This window comes from Callithrix jacchus, chromosome 17 (genome assembly GCF_049354715.1).
Source record: "Callithrix jacchus isolate 240 chromosome 17, calJac240_pri, whole genome shotgun sequence".
NCBI classification, from domain to species: Eukaryota; Metazoa; Chordata; class Mammalia; order Primates; family Cebidae; genus Callithrix; species Callithrix jacchus.
In genome coordinates, this window is record NC_133518.1 from 50,367,460 (window position 1) to 50,385,332 (window position 17,873).

Below are 17,873 nucleotides of genomic sequence, written 5' to 3' on the forward strand. Positions count from 1 at the left end.
GAGGGCCAATGGGTAGGTGCTTGCATGGGCCAGACTAAGGCTCGAGTGAAGTGCTTCCAAGATACGCAGTCATTCCCCAAGAATTCATGGTGGCGCGACTTCACACTACAGGGAAGTGAGTGATCTCACTGGGGACGCAGTCACACTCCAGCTGTCCAGCAGTTCCTGCCTTTGGCAGACTAAGGAAGCACTGTTGGGATTCCTCAGCCATGGATGGGAGGATGGCAGAGCTTGGTGAACGTCCCGCCTAGAGTGCTTGGTGTGGCATTCAGCAACACTGCTCAGCATGGTTTTCCTCACCGGTGTACAAGAGTGTAGAGGTCACTGTATGTTAAACTCAAATTTTAAAAAAACTTTTTCAAACAAAATGATTTCAATACTTGAAACACAGGCTGGGTGTGGTGGCTCATGCCTGTAATCCCAGTACTTTGGGAGGCCAAGGTGGGCGGATCACTTGAGGCCAGGAGTTCGAGCAGACTGGCCAACATGGCAAAACCCTATCTCTACTAAAAATACAAAAAATTAGCTGGGCATGGTGGCACACACCTGTAATCCCAGCTACCTGGGGGAGACCAAGGCAGGAGAATCACTTGAACCCGGGAGGCAAAGATTGCAGTTAGCCGAGATGGCGTCACTGCACTCCAGCCTGGGTGACAGAACAAGACTCTGTCTCAACAAAACAAAAAAACCCTTGGAACAATATTCAAGTCAACAGAACACAGCCATGTGCCTCACACATCAGCATCATGGGAACACTGGCATTTTAGAGGCTGATGGAAAAGTGGCAGTCCTGTTGGGGCTGCATGGCTGGCAGCTGATCACAGGCCCACACAGTACTTAGGAGTCAAGTGCAGCCGTGATGGAGCTCACATTAATGAGACAGGGAGAGCAGGGAAACCACACTGAAGGGGCACATTTCTTAACCTCAGAACAGGGCCACAGGCCTCTAAATTGTGTTTTGTTTAGGATTTCCAGGGTCTGCTGAAACGCATGGCATTCACTCAATGGGTGATTGCGTACAAGGCTCTTGTGAGCAGTCAAGTTTCAAGCTTTATGGTTGAAGGGAAGTGCGATTGTTTTCCTGCGCAAATGAAGGTAGGTGTGGTGATCACCCTTCCTTAAATGTGTGAAGGGATGAGATAAAGAGAGAGGCATCTTAATTGACACTGATGGCCTTCAGGTGATGGGCATGAGCCAACTGAAGCACTGACAATTGTGCTGAACCCAAAACTTCAAAAACAAGAAAAAGTGTCCACTGGCTGAAGTGATCTAAGTCAACATAACATGGCCAGTGCTTCACACAAGGCAGGTCCACGGGGGAGCAGTTACATCCCAGGAGGTGCTGAGACAGAGGCCATGGGAAAGAGTGGCAAACCCCAGGGACTCCCAGCAACAGCAGTTGCTGTTGATTAGGAACCTCCAGTGGACTGTCAGGCACCTGGTGGTGGAGAGACTACCAAGGCCCAGGCTAGAGAGGAGCCAGAGGAAAAAAGTGCAGTGCCCAGACCTCTCTGTCTGCCCATGTCCACACCCACGGGGAGATTCCATTCCAAAAGTGGACATATTCACCAACAGAGTGCCCAGGGCTCACTCAGCACAGCTGCCCCTCTATGATGGCATCTCACCACAGCCTTAGCAGGGAACAGGGACATTTGCATTAAGTAGCTGCTGTCCTGAGAGGTCTTGGTGCCCACATGCTGCCATGTTCCCAACGTGTTTCAAGTTCAAATGACTCATCTATGTCACACGGTCATGCCTAGTATGCCTGTCTCCATGACCTGACATCCATCCATCTATTTTGGCTGCATCTGCCCATCTCACAAAATGGGCCTACTCACAAAATGGGTCAAATGCCTTCAGGGCCACAAGAGGGCACCACCTGAGTGGAGAGCACACTTGACCTCCCATCAAAACCCTTCCCAAAACTTTTCTTCAACCTTTACTGTTTAAAAACAAAGTAAAGGCACACGTGACACTCCAGGCCAGATCATCTCTAGGAGTGCCCAGGAGCCCCATGTGACCGATGAAGGACTTGTTAAACATGCAGATTCCTGAGGCAATACCAGACCTGCTCGTCAATCAAACTAAGAGTAGGGTTCTCAAATCAGCTTAACAAGCATCGCAGGTAATACTGATGCCCACGAACATTTGAGACCACTGTTCCAGGCAGAATTTTCCTTTTTTGGAAGACCTTCTTTAGGCCTAGAATCAAACTCAACCTTGCTGTCCTTCTTCAGTCACTTTTTCTGGTGTGCTGCTTCCTCCAATAAAGTAAAATATTAACCAGAAAAAAGGCTGAGAGGTAAACATGCCTCTTAGCAGAAGCATCGAGCCACTGACTTTTACTCCCACGACCTTCTACTATGATTCTGTGAACATATCACATTCATTGCTCTTACCTACTTCCTAAGTTACTACTTGGCTAATTAGGAAAAGGATAAGAGGGTCCATAAGACAGTTAAGAACACTAGCAGCAGCTTTCAAGCAAGGACTCAGAGTCAGGGTCTCATGACTTCTCCATTTCATGTTTCACTCACATTGTCTTTGTGCGCCAGCAGCAAGGCTGACACATACTTCGGGGTGGGAGCTGGGAGTATTTCTGCCAGGAATGATGATAGTCTGAGGTGACATGTACTCCCAGAGCCCAAGTGACCCACCAGAAGGGATGTGAGAGACAGCAGGCAGAGGCCGTACCTGGGGCTCACACTCCCTCAGAAGTCAGCAGCCCCATGCTTTAATCCTTTGACTCCCCCTGATCCTCAAGGCCGGGTGGGGTGCCCCTGCTGCATGCTCCAGAGAACTGTAGGCCTCTCCTACCATGGCTCTTAATGCACTGTTCCATAATTGGCTTCTCACTTGGACAATGCACCCTTGTCTCCTTGTAAGCTTTAGTTGGGCTTGTCCCTGAATGTGTGAGGTAGGAAGAGGAATGTGTGTTCCTGGGTATGTGGCAATCTTTAGGCTCAGGAAACAAGTAGTTAGGCCTGAATCCTGACATGTACTCCCATCTGTACTCACCATTCCATTCTATTTAATTGCTTTGAGCCAGCCACGCTGTTTTACTTACCAAGAAATATATTAATCATTTAAAAAGCCTTATGTTTAAGAAGACAGCAAAGAACATCACTTCAAAAACGCAACTTATTTTTTTTTAGCATCAATGAATATGCACTTCAGAAATCTACAGAGAACTTTTTTCACTTTGTATTTGTTCCACAACATTCTGACCAAGAGTACAAAATAGGAGCTCTTCAAGCAGCACAAGAACATGGCCCAGGAACCTTCAGCCATCCAGAGCAGAGCAGCACCTAAATCTCATACACCTCCAGTAGAACCACTAAGAACACACCAGACCCTTGGCATTAGGGGATTTATCATTTCCATTTCTGTTATCTGGCAATGACTCCAAGCGCTTGTGAGCAGCTTTTGAAACGTTGAGTGCTTGTCCACTGGAGTGTGGACAAGTTACTGAGCTGATGAAGAACAGACTCACTGTGTGCTTAGCTCTGCTATTTTGTACCTGTCTTCACATGTGGGGAAACTTGGTAACCCTGCCCACAAATCAGAGAAATTCACAAAGGACTAGACAATGTATTGCCTCTGAACTTCAGAAGCAACTGGAAATAGTGCAACTGGAAATCAACTGGCTTCACACATAGGCAGGTTTGTTTCCAGGAAAAAAGGACCGAAACACAGAAGCAGAAGATAAGAAAACTTTTCAGGTGATGACCACATTCTCACCAGACTCCTCGCTGTGTGAAGTCTGCTTGTTATGTCACAAAAACCTTGACCCTACATCAAGTTGCACCTTAACAAAGGGAAGACACAGGCATCAAATAAAAGGTACCGTTTGAAAGGCAGCCATAAGGGAAAACTGAACGTAAAAAACAATTCCAAGCTGGTTTCAACAGTACTTTGTTTCCAGAACAAGGAAATGTTTCTAACGACATTTTGTACCCCTTCCTTATCAACTCCACACTGCCACAGCCCTTTTTCCAAAACTGTGTGTCACACACATTCAGGTCTTGTGCTTTGGAGCTGCCCCTCAGGCAATTTTAGCCAGCCATTTCTCCAAGTCCTGGATGTCAGCAGGGCCGGCGTCCCCTCTTCCACCCTTGGCACTGCACTCCAGGAACTCCACTCTGAGGGGCAACTGTGAGAATTCAAACTCTTTCCCTTTCTTCCCCAGCTGAGCAGGGGCAGGGCTGGAACTGTCCAGTGTGCTGGGGGCAGCAGAACGGGTAACTCGCAAGGTGTTACTGTGGGGCAAAAGGAAACAAGTCAGGAGGCAAAATTTTTATACAGCAACTGAATCGTATTAGTTTCTAAACATTTCAGCACTCATTTAAAACTTACCCATAGACTTGACAATTACGCTATTAAGATTGTTGAACAGTCCTTTGCATTTGTAGGTCACTCTCTTGGACACACAAGTGAGGTAGATGGGGTGGGGTTGGACCTCACAGGGCTAGAGGGCAGGTCAGCAGCAGACCAGTTCACAACTTTCCTTCAGCCCAGGGCCCCCCACCTTCTAAGATGATCTCCTGAATGATGCCATTTAAAAATATTTTTTAAAATACATGCTATATGTGTTATAAAAACATAAGTTTCTCAAAGTTAAGTATGGGTAGATAGGGTATGTATTTTTTTTTTATCTTGAGTCTATTTGGATATGGAGTTTAGAAATCCACAAATGTCAGATTCTCTTATCTAACTTGGACACAATTACTATTCTTCAACCTTTTTAACCATTAAAGCCTTCCAAATGCAAGTCCCCTTACTGCCCCCTGCTGCCCTAATGAAGGGTGCATAAGCAACACTCAACCGCCAGCCTCCTCTTCCCTTTGTGCTATCCAGAAGCAGAGGAATACATGCTGCCGGGCTTCTTTCTTACAAAATAAAGCATTTCTTGTTCTGTAAAGTTGTTTCAAAATTACTAAAGAATCCACAGGCAAAATTAAGCAATACCTTGTTTAGGAGCGAACACACACACACACACACACACACACACACACACACACGTATTTTAAAAACAATACAAAACTGGATATTGCTGACCTCTTGAGGGAAAAGCTTTGGGGAGAAACAGGGGCTTCTAGGCAGGGTGGGGAGTACATAGGTATTCATTTTAATATTTTCTTAACCTTAATGTATGTGACATATATACTCTTATATGTAAGATATTTTACAATAAAAAAATTTTAAGAAAAAAAGTAAAACATTACATGTATTAAGCTTTTTCCACAAGGCCATGTAAATATAGTAAACTTTGTTATTCATAGGCTATGAAATGCCTCAAAGCTAACAGGGCCTAATTCTCACAAATCTGAGATTAAATTTAAATTAGATTCCTAATTTTAACTGATGTTAACCTTTACAACTTTTCAACATTTTGTTTCACTGCCGTTTAATAAAGCATTGCCTTCTGTATTGTTTTTCTCTAACTCTACAGAATGAAAACCAAACAGCCTATGGAAAACATGTGTTTTAACCATGGGAAGACTTGGACTGTCTGTTAAAAATAACCCAGACTGATTCACAAATAACATTACGATAGCTTTGTTTCCCCAAAACAATTCCCAACAATTGCAAGAGAATTTTTAGAAAAACCCAATCATCCCATTGTTCCAATGTCCTTATTAACCTAATGGCAAGCAACGTATACAATCCAAGAGAGTGAGCATCAAGAGCACAGGAGGACAGGGTGATAAACTCGCAGCTCCAGAGGGAAAGGAACCACTGAAAATGGCATCGCCAGGGCCAGCAAGATTGTTCTGCAAAGAGCCAGAAATTCAATATTTTGTCGTATATTTTTCTTCTGTTTTTTTTTTTTTTTTACCTGCCCTTTAAAAATGTAGATCTACTCTTGGCTTGCAGGCCCTCAGCAGGACTTTGCCAATGCCCGGAGCTGACTAGATTCTAGCAGAATGTAAGCTCCTGAGTACAGGAACACATGTCGCCCTACAGCGGCATCCTGACTACAGCTTGGCAAACACCAGATGCACTACAGGTGCTTCTTAAATGAATAAGGGAGTCAGTAAATCATAGTGAGGAGAAAAGTTTCTAAAAGTTGAATTTATACAGCTTTTCCTCATCAGATCCTTTTCAAGGCCTTAGACAAAAGCAGTAAGAAAACATAATTTGCTTTACTATAAATGTTGATCATTTCTTCTAAGCCCGCTTTTGGCTAGCTCTTACAAATTCACCCAACACAGATGACATGAGAGATTCCTTAAAGTTCAAAAGCATATAGCTCAATTTACTAGCTTTTAAACACTTAAAGCAGGATATATAAGATTGCCAAGTACCTTAACAATCTAAGAAGCTACAAATAGTATCAAAGACTTCCAGTCTTCCTCAGCGTTCTGTTCTTATTCTATCAACAATAATTTCAAAGTGGCTTTTAAATGAATTCTTTTTTCCCGATTCTCAGTTTTTTTAATTATTACATGCATCCTTAAACACCACTTCACACGCATTATTGAGTGGTGAACTACCACTTTCACTCACTGAAATAACACTGTTCTCAAGTTGGCATGTAACATTTTTTAGCTTCTAAAACCTTTCATTTCAACTGTAAATGATTTAGTAACAATAGTAAGATAAATTGAGTTTATGGTTTCAAAAAATCTATGAAGTTTCCAAATATCTATAAGCATCCTATTAACAGTTTCTGTGACTCCATTATTTTGTAAATTATTTAACAAATATATAATTACACTACTCTCAGTGTGTAATTGTGATAATCACATACAACCAAACAAATGAAACATGAATGTGCTGCTTACGACCTAAGGGTTAAGACCTATAATTAACCAACAGGCCTCTTTCGCACTTACAGTTCTTTCTCCAGCTGCTGTTGAATTAACTTTGCTGATTTTGCCATTGCAATATCTGTAAAGAAATAAGACACTGTTGTAGTTTAAACAAGAATGGGTCTTTTCCCAAGATTTCTTATACAGAAGGAAAATTCCTATTTAAACTAGTAAGTTTCTTTTCCCTTTTATTTTTAAAAAGGCCTTTTATCACTAGTTCCTTCTGTATCAAAGTAAGCTTTGTACTTTCCCAAGGGGCTTCCCCAAGATAATGCTTACAGACAGATTATGCTGCTGGCCCTAAAACTGACTTTCGCTTTCACTAACGTTCTCCACACCTCACACACCTTTCAATTCAATACATATATATGTCTAATCAGTTTAACAAAAAGAAAGCCTACCAGTGCTATGATTATAAGAAGCGCCTTCACACTCCAAAAGACAATACCCTACCTGCCATTTAAAAGTACACTTAGGCCGGGCGCGGTGGCTCACGCCTGTAATCCCAGCACTTTGGGAGGCCGAGGCGGGTGGAACACGAGGTAGAGAGATCGAGACCATCCTGGTCAACATAGTAAAACCCCGTCTCTACTAAAAATGCAAAAAATTAGCTGGGCATGGTGGTGTGTGCCTGTAATCCCAGCTACTCAGGAGGCTGAGGCAGGAGAATTGCCTGGACCCAGGAGGCGGAGGTTGCGGTGAGCCAAGATCGCACTACAGCCTGAGTAAGGAGTGAAACTCCGCCACAAAAAAAAAAAAAAGGACACTTAGCACATTTCCAGCTGACTCTAAGACAATAGGTTTAAAGCATCAAGTGTACTAAAGGTAAGAAGCCCTGGTTTGCCACAAAGCCCATGGCAAATAAACAAGAACTCCCCACCTTACACTGAATCAGAGAAATAAAGAGGTCAGGTAATGAGGCTAATAACTACATTCCTGATAAGGCGTTTTTAAGGTTATTATCTGATCACTTCTGAGAAATGCCTTGGGCTCTACATAGAATCAGAATTTCAGATTTGATTTCAGATCTAATTTCAGAATTTCAGAAAGAGACCTAAGAGATCCACTAGACTATCTTACTGCACAGGTAATGGCACTGAGGTCCAGTCTGATTGGGGATTACTAGGAAGTTTTCAATGGTTATCAGGTTAAAAGAAAACGTCAGCAAACTCCCCTTGATAAAATGTGCTATACAGCAGACTTGTTTGAAAGCAGACACTCCACCCTCCAAAACTGTGTATCTGATATCACGTATTGTAAATCTGATGAACTCAACTTGGTAAAGTAAAATAATTTATAACCTGAAAAACACTGTATCAAAGAAAAATTAGTTAGCAGTCACTTGGTTGGTATTCCTTGGTCTTCTGGTTAGAAGACTGGTGAAAAGGTAGGAGTAGAAATAAATTTTAAGATTTAAAATCCTTTCATTTATAGTTTTTTACAGCAATTATCTCTTATTCTCAATAACAACTGTTAATAACTGAAGTAATTATTAGTAGCAACCCCCAAAAAACTCAATTATTGCCAGAAAACATGAGGGCACCTTGCTTATTGCAGGCTATTAAGAACGATGGTGTGTTCTTCAGACCCATACTGTCAATGAGGACTTGATACAGAAACTCAGCCACATCCTTCACCTCTCGCTGGAATGCTGCACTATCCACAACAAACACAATAGCCCTGGAGGGAGAAAAAAAGAAAAACTGGCATGTGAAGATGTAACAGGACATCATTACCTTGAAAAACTATCCTGAATTTCTTCAAAGTCAATCACGGTGATTAACACTCAGCAGACACACATACAGGTCTGTGCATATGTTATCATATAACACAAATCCTCATTTATGAGGAACTGTTGAGTGCTATGGTGTATCAATGACTGAAGCTGAAAAAAGACAATTCAGAAATGATGCCTGTCCTCAAAGACAAATCATCATATAGAGAACAATATGATTAAATGCCAAGGCAGAACTATGCACACATGTAACAGGAACAAAGAGAAAGATCATTTAAATGGGACCAGGTCAAAGAAAACTTTGAGGATGGAACAGTTGAGCTGAATCTTAGCCAGACCAAAAACTGGGGCACAGACTGTCTGGAAAGTACAGGTTGAGTATCCCCAATCCAAAAATCCCAAATCTAAAACACTTCCGGTTCCAAGTATTTTGCATAAGGGATACTCAGCCTACAGTATGTTCAAGGCACACATATGTGAAACACATTCCCTGGAGAAGTCAAGGTAAGCTGGTACATAGGGAGATGGGAAAATCAGGGAGATCTGAATCAGATAGTGAAGCATGACACAATGACCTGTGGAGTTTATGCTTTTCTGTCTTATGAAGAATACTGGTGCCTAAATGGAAGACAAAGCAATCTTAGAGTGCACTTGAACCAGAAGCACAGTGAGCAGGTAAGGCCTAAATTAAGGCACCCATAGTGGAACTCCTCATTTGACAGAAACAAAGAGATATCAAAGCTAACGTACAGCAGCCCAGGGAAACTGCACACAACAAGCCCTAGGGGCTGGGCACAGCGGCTCACACCTGTAATCCCAGCACTTTGGAGGCCAAGGCAGGTGGATCACTTGAAGTCAGAAGTTAGAGACCAGCCTGGGCAACATGGTGAAACCCAATCTCTACTAAAAATATAATTAGCTAGGTGTAGTGGCAGGCACATGTAATCCCAGCTACTCAAGAGGCTGAGGAAGAAGAGCTGCCTGAACTCGGGAGGCAGAGGTTGCAGTGAATTGAGATCACGCCACTGCACTCCAGCCTGGGAGAAAAAGTGAGACTCCATCTCAAAAAAAAAACGAAAAACAAAATACAAGCCTATGGACAAGGGTTTGAATGCCCAGGTAGAGATAAGAGACAAGCAATGGCCAACATGCAGCTGGGGAGCTAGAACTGAACACCTTGCACACAGCCTACAAATTAATAGTCTCATGGAGGTCGGGGCTTGGGGAAAAAGTTACCTTAGAAACACCAGGCCTCCACTGCCCCACACATATGTAGGGTATGAGTTTATATTCTCTCAAGGTGTAAGAACCCCAAGGGGAAAGGTTTACATAAAAATTAGGCCAGACTTATTGAAGCCCTTTGGCCCCAACAGAAGGAAATATGAACTGCTTATGGAGCAAGGCTTTCATATCCTAATGTATTAAATATCTTCAAGATAGTTAATCCATTGTTGATAGCCACAGTATCAACAATGTGTCACTCTTGAAGGAAGGTTCTGGATCAAAAATTACAAGGCACAGAAGAAAATAAACAAGTATAAGGGAGAATAACTGGCACCTCAAAGAGAATAGGATAATAAAGCTATCTATAAAGTAAATGTTTAAAATTATTTAAGAAAATACTACAAACTACAATAAAAAATAGAATAGTATAAAAAGAAATAGGCTGGTTTGACAGGTAAGTATTTTAGACAAATATAGTAAATGAGATTAATTCTTGGAAAAGTTAGGCAGAGATTACGCTCAGCTGAAAAGAATGTAATAAACCAGAAAACAAATTTGAGAGAATCTTACAATATGCAAGGTAGAAAGATTTGGAAAATATGATAGAGAGGAGACAAGAAAGGCAGAAATAAGGTTCAATAACATTAATAAGGATTCCAGGGTGTGAGAAATGAGAATGGGGAAACAGCACTACCTGGAGAGACGATGGTGAGAATTTTCGAAAACTGAGAAGACTCTTTGGTCTGGAATAGCACACCCAAATTCCAAGAATGATAAAGCTAAATCCATCCTTGAACAGAAGAAAACCTGTCCCTGGACAGAAGGCCAAATCAGGCAGACTTACTACAGTGCAGTGACAATTAGACTGACTTGCAACAGCGGTCTCATCTGCAACAGATGTATGAGGTCAGGAGTGATGTGCTGCCACCCAGGACTCTGCACTCAGCTCAAACAGTCATTCCAAAATGCAGGCCAGATAAAGAGTTACAAATGAACACAGACTGAAAACATCTGATCACTCATCACCCTCTCTGGAAATACTTCTAAAAGACATACTCAGTGAGAGAAAACCGACTTGAAAGGGAAGAAGTAAAATGCAAGAAGCAACATGGAGCAAAAGACCATAAACATCCCGGTAACTCTCATCACTGAACGTAAGAGAAAAAAATAGTATGGTTGGGGGTTAGAAAGGAGCATAAAGAAAAGGAAGATGTGAGGAAGATCAAAGTTAAAGTGTTGAAGGTTCAGGAAAAGGAAACTGATACTGGTTTCAGACAATCGAATAAGCAATGTTTAAAAAGTGGGAGGGGAACCATGATAAGATCAGCAATACCATATGTTCAAATCAGGAGAGGCCAAATAGCCACTGAAGAAACTTGTTGAACAGAAAATAGGATTAAAACGTCACCTACCAATATATTAAATGTCTTTTCAACTTGTACATATCATGATCATAATTTATTTGAACTAAGTTTTATCTTCATATTTTGCATGTTTTATTTGCCCAAAATACTTGAATCACAGAGTACTTATACTGCAAATCATAAAATATTTAGAACTGGCAATAGAAAAGGAAAAAATATTTAATTGTTAATGAAAACCCAATTATGGCTAAAGTTACCCGTTCCTGATTTGTCTCAATTGTCCAAGGAATAAAAATCATATTCTCATCTGTGACAAATTGCTCATCGCCACCATCTTGTGGGCAAAGAAGCAATAATGAAATCTCAGTCTAGACATCTTTAATAAAAGCAAAAGAATCAACTACTTCCTTCCATCAAAAAACTAAGATGCTGCCAATGAAAAGACATTAATTTAGGCACCACTAACAAAAAATACTGCCATCAAATAAACTATGACACCATCAACTATAAGATACACTCCAAATTCAGAGACATTAAAATGTGACTTCAAATCAGTGAAATGTGGCATACTGATTTTCCTCTTCGGTTCTTATTAATGATAGAGACCAAAAGAGCAGCATCTGAAACTGCAGCATAGGACTTTTAGGGAAGAACTTAAAAGTCAGTAACAGCAGGGCACACACTAAAAGAAATATGGAAATACTGTTCTGTATTTCTTGAAACATCAATTTTAGGTAATTTAAGTATATATATATATATAAATGATGTTGGCATTTAATAACTTCTAGGATTCATCCCAGCTTTAAAATTCTTTTTTCAGATTTTAAGTCATACACATTAAATTCTTCTTTAGAATAAATGCAAAATTTAATAACAATGACAAGAAAGGTTAACATTTCCTAAACACTAAAAAACACTTTTTAAGCATTTTAATCCCATAAAATCCTCATAATCCAGGTGAAGGTGGACTTACAGCTCAGAACTGGCTGACCTCAAGGCCTCCTCAAGGTCTCCCACAGGATACCGTCCAGTTTCCCAAACACCACCAGAGCAAATCACATGAGTGGCTTTGATATACAGATACAGATCTAGAAAAGCCCACTTCAATTCCTTCCTTCTTACCTGGCTGAAGACTTAAACCGCTCTAAGAACTGAAGCCTCAAACTCTCATGGCCAGGGAGGTCAATCAAGGTCAGGCTATTGCCCTGAGGATAGCAGCAATAATAATGTTTCAGTATGGTTACACATTCACAATATAAACCTTTAGTATCATATTTTGGCTACCAAACTGGTACGTTTAATTAATCAAACAAATTGTCAGAGCATCTTCTACTCATAAAACACTAGCCAAAGTTCTGGGGATGGAACAGTGGCCAAAGACATGGTGAACCTCATGTAAAATGACACCAAATCATAAAATGAGAACATTGATAAATGTTCTGAGGGTACAGGAGAAACCTGCTTGGGGGTGTCAGGGAAGTGTGATCTACATGAGGCTTTATCTCCTGATAAACTAGTACGAGTATGGCAAAGTAGGAGAAGTGGATGAGTATGAGCAAAAATGTGAAAACAGTAACAAATACTCATAAACTAGTAATGTAATATAAGAACTTACAATTTTTCACAGAGCACAGTACTCTTACTGGGATCTCCAATCTTTATAACAAAGCACAATTTTATCATGTCCACCCTTAATCTAACTTTTTAAATATTTGTCTTCAGACACATCATTTATTTGTTTACTCCGTCAATATTTCTGTCAATTCTTGAGCCCCTACTGAGCAAATCTATGATGCATCCTAATAAGTTCTAGGCTGCCATTCTTGAGTATAAGGTCAAGGCCTGGAATGGTGAATAGAGCTCATATTCAGTGTAAATGTGGCTGTGTTCAATGACAAGACTCTCAGGTGTGGCCTGGTACATGCAGAAGACCCACTAACTGTTTCTCAGATGCTCTACCTTATCCACAGCCAAGCATACCCACAGTTCAGAAGCAGGCAATCAGTATCCTGTACAGGTTTAATTCCAGCTGGATTTATCATGACCTTACCTTTCACATAGCCTATGCATTTCTTTATAGACAAATAGAACTTTTTATTAGCCGCCCCCCCCCCACCCCGCCCTTTTAAAGTACTGTTAAGAGAATGGAAACCTCAGGCTGGAACTTACTGCTCCATTTCAAAAGCAGCACTACACCACACACTATAAGTAATTTAGAAGATACATTACGAGGTACATTACTATCTAAAGAGATTAGATCACAAACATAAGAGGGTAGGAGAAAAAGTGAAGAATGGAAAAAATACATATTCAATAGAAATGGAATAGAAATATAGTAGAAATATAGAATAACAGAAGCCACATATGAAATTTTTTTTTTTTTGAGATGGAGTCTTGCTCTGTTGTCCAGGTTGGAGTGCAGTGGCACAATCTTGGCTCACTACAACCTCCGCCTCCCTCAAGCAATTCTCCTCCTCAGCCTCCTGAGTAGCTGGGACTACAGGTGCACACCGCCATGCTCAGCTAATTTATTTTGTATTTTAGTAGAGATGGGGTTTCACTGTGTTGCCCAGGCTAGTGTCAAATTCCCGAGCTCAGGCAATCCACCCACCTTGGCCTCCAAAAGTGCTAGGATTACAGGCATGAGCCACCACACCCGGCCTGTAATTTTAAATATTCCAGTAACTATAATAAAAAAGTAAAGAGAAATTGGTAAAATTAATTTTAATGTTATTTAATATATCCAAAATATTACCTTTTAACATGTAATAAAGAAATTATTCATGATACTTCACATTCTTTTTTTTCCATACTAAGTCTCCAAGATCTAGGGTGCACTTCACACTTACAGCATGCCTCAATTTGGACTATTCTTAGTTCAGGTGCTCAACAGTCACATGTGGCCAATGGCTACGTATTAGACGGTACAGGTCAAAAGATACCCTGGAAAATACAACTTTAAAAATTTGGTGCAGGTATTAGATGATCTTTCCAACCTGGAATTTCAAAATCTCTATCCCTGGGAGTTTGAAAAGGTCTGGGCCAAAAAGAGTGGCATCACCAAAAAACAAAGCTATCTCTAAGATATATAAAAATATGTCCCTTTATCTTTGTTTACAATGTTTAATTCTGGAAGCATGAGAAAGAGGAAAGGAGAACATAAAGAGAAGAAGAAAAAGTCTCAAACCACAATTCTGATTCATCTGTCTATCCATGCACACCCTCCAACCAGCCACCCAGCCCTCACTCCACTCACTCACCAAAACTTATTACGTGCCTGGGTGCAGTGGCTCATGCCTGTAATCCCAGCACTGGGAGCCCAAAGTGGGCAGAACACTTGAGGTCAGGAGTTCGAGACCAGCCTGGCCAATGTGGTGAAACCCCGTATCTACTAAAAACACAAAAATTAGCCAGGCATGGTGGTGGGCACCTGTAATCACAGCTACTCAGGAGGCTGAGGCAGAAGAATCACTTCAACCAGGGAGGCAGAGGTTGCAGTGAGCCAACATTGTGCCACTGCACTCCAGCCTGGGCAACAGAGACTCTTGTCTCAAAAAAGAAAAAACAAAACCAACTTATTATGCATTATAATCGGTGTGGTAGTCACTGTCTACACTTTGAAGCTACAAAAGTATATAAAAAGTCTTTCCCATGATTCCTTATATTTGTTTTGTTTTGTATGGTTTTTTTTTTGAGACTTGAGTCTTGCTCCATCGCCCAGGCTGGAGTGCAGTGGTGTGATCTCGGCTCACGGCAACCTCCACCTCCCAAGTTCAAGTGATTCTCATGCCTCAGCCTTCCAAGTAGCTGGAATTAGAGGCGCTCGCCAGCAAGCCTGGCTAATTTTTGTAATTTTAGTAGAGACAAGGTTTCATCACATTGGCCAGGCTGGTCTTGAACTCCTGACCTCAAGTGATCTGCCTGCCTCAGCCTCCCAAAGTGCTGGGATTACAGGTGTGACCCACTATACCTAGCCCCATGATTCTTTTTATTTGACATATACTCAACTCATATATACTCTGTAAGATATCCACTGCAGCATTGTTTGTGAAAGCAAAAGATTATAATAACAAAGCTAAATGTCTATTAACATGGTCCTGATTAAGTAAGAATTTAATTGTATAGAATAGCAACACAGTAAAATACTATGCAGCTCATAAACCAACCAGGTGGTACTATGTATACAAATGTAGGCGAATAAGAAAAGCCCAAGTTGTAGCAGCCATAATGAAAAAACAAAATGGGCAGAACAGTATTTAAAAAGAAAAAAGCAATGAAGTATATACAAATATGTTTGTATATGCACAGAACATCTGGAAGGCCACACGTAAAAAAAAGTAAGTTATTGCTTCTAAGGAGAAGACTGGGTAGTGGGGAAAGGAAAGGAAAAATTACTTTTCATCAAATATCATTTCTAACCTTTTGAATTTTTGTCCCATATGCATGCATTACCTATTCAAAACATAAAAGGCTTAATGCCCACTCTTAAGAACTCATTGTAAAGTTGGAAAGAAGACTCAGGAAGAAAAATAAGAATAAAATATGATGTAACATTACTGTACATTAAAGTAAAACAAAGCAGAGGAGGACATGATTAAATCTCCTGCACAGACTGTCAAGAGCAGAATTTATCACATAGAATATGTTTCTCCATAAAAATAAGCTACAAATGGTAGATCCCCAGATGAATGCATCCTAAAAATGTCCTTAACTGACACACCACAGTAAAGTAAGCCTGTCAGACTGCAAAACTCCACAAACACCTTACCCTGTTATTGTTGACTCTGTACACAGCAGAGCTGTCAGTAATGGACGTCTGAGTGTCTCTATAAAGGCCTGTTAACAACTGCAAAAAAACAAGATGGGAGATATTCAACATTTTAATAGCAAACCTAAATTGAGTAATATCATCCTAAGTCTCCCAGTCAAGTAAATGAATACTGCAACAGGTAAAAAAGACCATATTGATTTTTTTACCTGTAGAAAAAAAATCTAATTTCGAACTTTACTCCTCTCTCCTCAATGGAAGAAAGACGTTATTCTCAAAAGACAGTTAGTGGCCAAATTTGCCAACCTTCTCTAAAGATTTTTAACCATCAAAAATGATCTGAACCCTGGGCAACATGGCAAAACCTCATCTCTACAAAAAATTAGCCGGGCATACTGGCGCACGCCTGTAGTCCCAGGTACTCGGAGGCTGAGGTGGGAGAATCAGCTGAGTCCCAGAGGTCAAAGCTGTAATGAGCTGAGATCTCGCCACTGCACTCTAGATTTGAGATATTTCTTTAATGAAGGGAAATAATTTATACTTTCAAAAAGAAGAATTAAAAAGCAGAAAACTCTCCTATTCACCATATTAAAACACACTGTTAAAAATACTAAATGTATTAAAAATAAATTAGTAAAAAGAAGCCTAACTAGCCCACTATGTCAAAGGATCATTCTGTGTTTTTGATAAATTCTCATAAGAGTTTGTTGATCAAGGAATTATAAACTGTCTGTAGGACCTTGGCTTCTATGCCTTCCGCTATTCTGTAATGAAACTAGTTAAGTAAAACACTTAAATGTGATAAAGACTAGCATCTGGCAAGGGCAAAAAATACATAGAAATAATCAATAGTTCTCACTTATGCGTTTCTAAGAGTCTTTTTGTTCTCCCAAGTATGAATTAACTCCCAAATTTATCGGCATCAGCTTCTTTTACAAAATAAACCAGGAGATGACAGGAATATTGGGATGGCATAAAATTTTCTATAAAGCTTAACAGGGGTATAAATGAAATCATTCACCCTAACAAAGAGCAACGTTTTCCCGGAGTCACAAAGGCCAACAAGAAGAACAGCTCTCTGACTGCTCCTTCTGCTCCGGATTAACTTCCAGAACACTGCGGAATAAACAGAGAAAAACAACAGAAGTTACCCCTTGGTAATCAGTATATGTGCATGGCTGGGGTGGGGAAATTAACAGAATTCTGTGACGAAACACCTCATTCATCTGGAATAGACTTTTTAATCATAATGGTTACTGTTGACGTTGTTAAGGATCCACTGAGAGCCAGGCACTGTCAACAGTCAACTTTTCTTTGCACTCCTTACTCTGACTGAGGCCTCAAGCGCTATCTTGGTATCCCCAGCACCCGCCGCAAACAAGGGAGGTTGAAAGTTGGTGTAAAGACCCTGAGCCTGTGCAGTGAGAACAGCGTAAGGCGAGGAACAGCGCGCTGAAGCCTAACAGGGGCGGATGACCAAGGGCCATCCGCGCCCCAAAGACCAGGACGTAACTCCGGGGGTTGCCCGGGATCTCCCTTAACGTTCCGCCGCTGCCGCTGCCGCTACTTTAGGCGAGAGGATGGAGTGTAGGCTGGGTGAGTCTCACTCTCTTGACGCCCCCAAGGCGCCCTCCCAGCCCCGCGTCCCCGGCCTGCATCAGTGCAGCCAAAGCCCGGACCTCTGCCCGCCCCGAACCCGCCATAACCACCCGCCGCCTTTTACCTAGCGTCACCAGCACGGCCAGAAGCGCCACCACCACTGACAACACCGTTGGGTCCGTCTGCTGCAGCTCCTGCGGCAAGGAGTCTAGGTAGGGTTGGAAGGTGCCCCCAGCACCGCCGCCATCCGCCACCCGGCGCAAGTCCGCGGAAGCCATGGATGAGACGCGTGGTCTCCGCCGCCGCAAAAGCGACGTGGCCCAGCGCTCTGCGCAGGCGCGGGGAGCAGAACCTCACGAGAATGGTAG

The 17,873-nt window shown here is 41.5% G+C and overlaps 1 protein-coding gene across 1 annotated transcript; it reads right to left on the reverse strand.

The window, feature by feature from the left end:
• Positions 1 to 3,130: 3,130 nt before the first annotated feature.
• On the reverse strand, positions 3,131 to 17,817 carry SRPRB (SRP receptor subunit beta). The gene is made up of 7 exons (XM_003735067.7): positions 17,630 to 17,817; positions 16,928 to 17,022; positions 15,907 to 15,984; positions 12,261 to 12,343; positions 8,359 to 8,495; positions 6,840 to 6,894; positions 3,131 to 4,259 (listed from the first exon to the last, which is right to left on the reverse strand). The coding sequence occupies exons 1-7, from the start codon at positions 17,781 to 17,783 to the stop codon at positions 4,046 to 4,048; spliced, it is 816 nt and encodes a 271-aa protein (XP_003735115.1). The 5' UTR covers positions 17,784 to 17,817; the 3' UTR covers positions 3,131 to 4,045.
• Between the last annotated feature and the right edge of the window lie 56 nt (positions 17,818 to 17,873).

What these genes read in the sequence shown, in the direction of transcription:
- SRPRB (XM_003735067.7), bottom strand. Translation starts at nt 17,783, where the DNA reads ATGGCTTCCGCGGACTTGCGCCGGGTGGCGGATGGCGGCGGTGCTGGG. An exon ending in AAACGTTGCTCTTTGTTAGG is followed by an intron (nt 15,985 to 16,927) that starts GTGAATGATTTC and finishes GTTTTTTTGCAG; the next exon opens with TTGTTAACAGGCCTTTATAG. An exon ending in AATAGCCTGCAATAAGCAAG is followed by an intron (nt 6,895 to 8,358) that starts GTGCCCTCATGT and finishes ATTTCTTTACAG; the next exon opens with ATATTGCAATGGCAAAATCA.